Genomic DNA, 4,826 nt, shown 5'->3' with positions numbered 1-4,826 from the left:
TGGAGTTTCTCCGTGTTGGTCATGCTGGTCTCAAACTCCTGACCTCAGGTGATCCACCTGCCTCAGCCTCCCAAAGAACTGGGATTACAGGCGTGAGCCACTGCGCCCAGCCTACATAGCATAGTTTAATGGCTAGATAGCCTTGCCATTCTTCTCTCTGATGGCTTCTCTATTCAACACTAGAGGAGCCTAATCTTTTTGAGGAAGTAGAAGACAGAAAGGTCTTTCGGCACTTACAACTAAGCACACACACACCCCAGCCACCTCTGAAGCACTACACCAGCAAAAGCATTCTGTCTGCTACTTCGGACACCAGGCCACAGTCTGAACACACATTGAACAGGTTAAGTTTTTGTTATTTCTCATTCTTAGCAGTTTGAGCATTTCCCCTGAGACTCATCTCAAATCAGGCATGGAGTCTGCCCACTTGCCAGCTTAGGAATTCATTTCTCATTGCTCATCTCACATAGGAAAAACAAAGTTGCATTTCAAATGCAGTAGTACCTCTGGACCTCTTGGGTACCCATCACACATCCCCATCTCCCCCGGAGGCCTCTGAGCCTTTCTCAGCCTCACAGGTGCCTCCAGAGTTCCACAGCCTTCTTCCTGTTCTTTCCTCACCAGGCCGGATACCCAGAGCTGTGGCTTCCATCAACCAGCACCTCCTGAGATCAGATGATGTGGTAAGCTGCTGCCTGGACCTCGGCGTGCCCAGCATTTCATTCCGCATCAATGGACAACCTGTGCAGGGGATGTTTGAGAACTTCAACACAGACGGGCTCTTCTTCCCTGTGATGAGCTTTTCAGCAGGTGTTAAGTAAGTTATGGTTGTGATTTCACGGAGAGTAGCAGTTACCCCACCTCCCCACCACCACTCTGAGCTGCGAAGCCAGCAGTCTCCTTCAGGGCTTCAGTACTGTGAACTAAGTTCCCCAGGACAGTGATGGTGCTAGGGCGAGAGCCAACCAGAGTCATTTGCTCCATCTCTAGTGGTAAAACCTCCCCCAGGGGTTGTATTTTGTACTCAGATAAACAGTAAGATTAATAGGGTAAATCCTGTGTAGAAAATAATAATTATAAAAGTATTACATGCTCATTATAAGAAAAACTTCAAAGACATAGTTATGAACAATACAGTAAAAATCACCTATGATTCCAGTGGTTAGCTATAATCTCTATTAGTTCTTTGGCGTATTTTTTCAAGTCTTTTGTTCTACAAATATACATCTATTTTTTAATTGGTATCACACCAAATATGAAGTTTGTCTTATCTTTTATTCAACAATAAATAATGAGCCTTTTCCTGAGTCATTGAGTATTCTCAAAATGATTTCATGGCCATATAATAGCCCTTTATTTGACTGTTTCAGAAGGCAGCCATTACTCTGCTGTTATAAGTGTATGCCAATTTCATTTTTATTGTTGTAAATAAAATTCTTATGAATATCCTGAAGTATAACTCTCTCTATGTTTCTATTTGGTTCCTCCTTGAAATTGGTCAAAATGCATGTACTTTTTAAAGTCTAAATTTATAATTATGTGGCCAAATTGATTTTGAGAAAGATTCTGTGAAGAGTTCAGAATTCCTTATCAACAACTTTAGAACCTAAAAAGCTCTGAAAACCATATATTTGTTCCTAACTCATTCTGTAGTAAAATCTAACCTGAACTCATTTTGTGGCAGAACTGTCATCAGCAGAAATGAGGCTGTTTTCAGTCTTTCATTTATTCTACTTCTTGTAAATATTTGTATGTTCAACTGCAGAAATATTAATGTGTCTGATTATGATGTACTGCCCCTCGCCTGGCTGCAGTTTCTGCTTAATGTACATAACAGGTACCTTTTTAAAAAATTCTAAAGAATTCCAAAGTCTGAAGCACATCTCTAATGATTTCAGATAAAGGACTTGGGCTTGGGGTATCATTTAAAGCAGCATATGGGAATGTCCAGCTGATTGGATCCTTATTAATTTTTACTGTTATTGGTTATTTCAAATCTTTGCTGATTTGGAAAAATTGTATCTTAGAGGATTAATTTTTGATTTTTTATTACTAATGTGGCAAAACATTTTTTATACTTATTTTTATGTACTTTTTCCAACACAATATTTTTGCTAATTTTGTGTTCTCAGCCTTTCTGATGCTCATTTTTTTGGTAGACATCTTACATATTTTGTATATATTGACTTTATATAGTATGTGTAATATATTTACATATTTACATATATGTCATATATTTACATATTACTTTGTATAGTGTATGTAATATATTACATATTTACACATACTTATGTGTAATAATTTATATTTGTTAAGGATGTTAAACTGTTTCTTACTGGTTTCAAATATTTCTTCCAGTTTCTGATTTATACTTTAAAACTTGGATTTTTTCCTATTGTTTTTTGTTTTTCTATTTCACAAAAGGAATGTAAGTCAAAGAAAATACCAGGAACCCATAATAGTACCACCCAGAGATAATCATATTAGCTTTTTATATACACAGTTAAATATTGTTCATTTAATTGGGCTTGTGCTATGCATGCTGCTTTCCTATGTACTATTGCTATTTCTCTGCCTCTTTCCTTGTACCTACCAGTTGGATGCTATTTTTAATTATTTTAACCACGTTATACATTTTAATGTCTGTAAGGCAAAACCGCACAATAACCCTTCTTTCCCAAACTTTTCCCAGCCATTCTTCATCCCTGTATTTTAAAGAGATCACAATCAATTGAGCAGGAGACTGGTGTCAACATAGAATCATCCTAGTGTCCATGGAAGCCCCTGGAAAGGGTCATGGCAGGAGGAGAGTTGTGGGAAGCAGGGACTGAGATCTGGGATCACAAAGAAACCGTTTCAGGGATCCAGGTCCAAGTGAGGGGATTTTCGGGGTGAAACCACTCTAGTAGGCCTCAGCACCTCATGTGGATTGGTAAACCAAGACATGTTCATACGTTTTCCAAAGGAGGATTTTGGTTCTGTTTTAATTATACAAACTATTTAGAAGTAAAGAATTGTCCTTTGCGAATGGTACTCACCCTCTGGAATTTGAGATGGATGTGTGTGTATGTTTGTATATATAAGCATATTTACAAACATATTCATATAAATGGATATAATATACTAAAGTTACACATTGGCATTGTCTGAGGTTCTTGTAACAAATGGAGACCAGTAGAATTAAGCTTTACTGAGGCTGAAAATCTTCTCATCACATATTCAAGTCAGAGAATCTTACACCATCTGCGGACACTGTATTCTAAGAGTTGAAAGTTCTTCTGTACTGAGGATATTTCATCTCAATTCTTTCTTTTTAAATATGTGAGGATACCACATAGAGCTATTCTCATTGGTAGCCATAAGAAGTGTGTGGAAAACAGGGGGTGTTGTTGACAAGAGAGGCGCTGTAAGCCCAGAAAAAAACTGATTGGAGTAAAGGCCTTCTGGAAGAGGGAAAGGACCTTCTAGCCCTATTTTCCATCCTCCCCACTCCACTCCTTAGGAATAAAGAGAATGAGTACAAATATAAATACGACACAACAGTGTTGGGGTCATCCACCCTTTGACTGAGGACCTTCCCTGAAGAAACAAGGTTACTCTGAGCAGTCAGTTCCCAGGACTGCATTTGCCTATGTAGCTGGTGGCCTTGGTCACCCACCATTAATGCTCCTCCCACTTTTACTTATTGTGCCCATGTCCCACTCGTTGTTTTTCACTGATTTTCAAAGGGAGTATGTCTATTTCACAAGCATGTCATCTGAAAAAACTACTTAGGCAAATTTAGGTCTATGAAGAAGGGATCTTCTCCAGTTTGCTGGCTAATGGACTTTTCCACATTTTGTGTTTAGAGAACAGTATGTTTTCAAATATTCCGTAATTATTCTTAATCATTACTTCATCCTTCCTGTCTCCCTCAGAACAATGAGATAGGATTTTTGCGTCTGTGATTTTTTAGACGGTAGTGGGGGGATTTTTTTTGGAGTCTTCTCTTGACAAGAACTGCAGTTAGCAGGTGAAAAAATAGTTGACTGAAAGATACCTACATGTAGAAGACGTTTCTAGCATCTGGTGTCTAGGTCAGCAGATCACGCAGCCTTCTAAGTGCACAGATAGAAGCAAAGTTGCAAGAGAAGAAAAATGAGATGACTAATCATTTAGGAGGCACATCTGAGGAAATTTAAGAAAATGAAGGGTCCAGATGTGTTGACTTGAAGAACCAACAGCTTGGCTCTGAGAGCTTTTTGCTTATAGCAACTGAACAGGTGGAAGGCTAAAAAGCAGTGCCAGTGGGGTGTGCAGCGGGGCTTGAAGTCACTCAAGCCTCCTGTCTCTCAGGAAGCTATCAGCTCTGACATATTCCTGGCTTCGGATCTCACAGTATGTTGTGATTTGAAGAGAGGTGGAATCACAGGGCCTGCATAGTTGGGAAATACATTTTACTGAAATGTCTCTAGCGCATCACATGATGACCTTGGTCAGGGTCGGTGCAGGACCTGTATTGGGGGCTAGCCAGTTGCTCATAAATCAAAATAAACCAGTTGACTCTTCTACAACCCAGGTGTTATTCTTACGTCAACTGGTAAAGTATGATTTGGTGCTGAAACCCAGCAGTTCTTCTCTGTATTACTTTAGTTCAGTTGAACAAAGAGCCAGAAAGAGAAACCACAATATGAATTCCAAGTTAATTAAAGTATCTTATTGAAAAGAAATGTGTTTTGTAATGAAATTGAAAAGTTATTGTTTCCGCCAATACTGTAGAACACATGCCTGGTTTTATAGCATCTCTCCCAGCAAGATGCAAAGTGTTATGCCGGTCTAGAAAGAGA

At 39.0% G+C, this 4,826-nt stretch overlaps 1 protein-coding gene across 1 annotated transcript in view; it reads left to right on the top strand.

Moving 5' to 3' along the window:
• The window catches only part of RYR3 (ryanodine receptor 3), a 400,958-nt gene that overhangs the window by 139,793 nt on the left and 256,339 nt on the right, over positions 1–4,826 (top strand). The window contains exon 18 of the mRNA XM_011932727.1: positions 625–817. Within this exon, the coding sequence (XP_011788117.1) occupies positions 625–817 (193 nt within the window). The remainder of the gene's footprint in view (positions 1–624; positions 818–4,826) is intronic.

Source organism: Colobus angolensis, unplaced genomic scaffold (genome assembly GCF_000951035.1).
Source record: "Colobus angolensis palliatus isolate OR3802 unplaced genomic scaffold, Cang.pa_1.0 Scaffold97, whole genome shotgun sequence".
Classification (NCBI taxonomy): Eukaryota; Metazoa; Chordata; class Mammalia; order Primates; family Cercopithecidae; genus Colobus; species Colobus angolensis.
The sequence above is the reverse complement of the archived record's forward strand: the minus strand, read 5'-3'. Positions and strand labels throughout refer to the sequence as shown.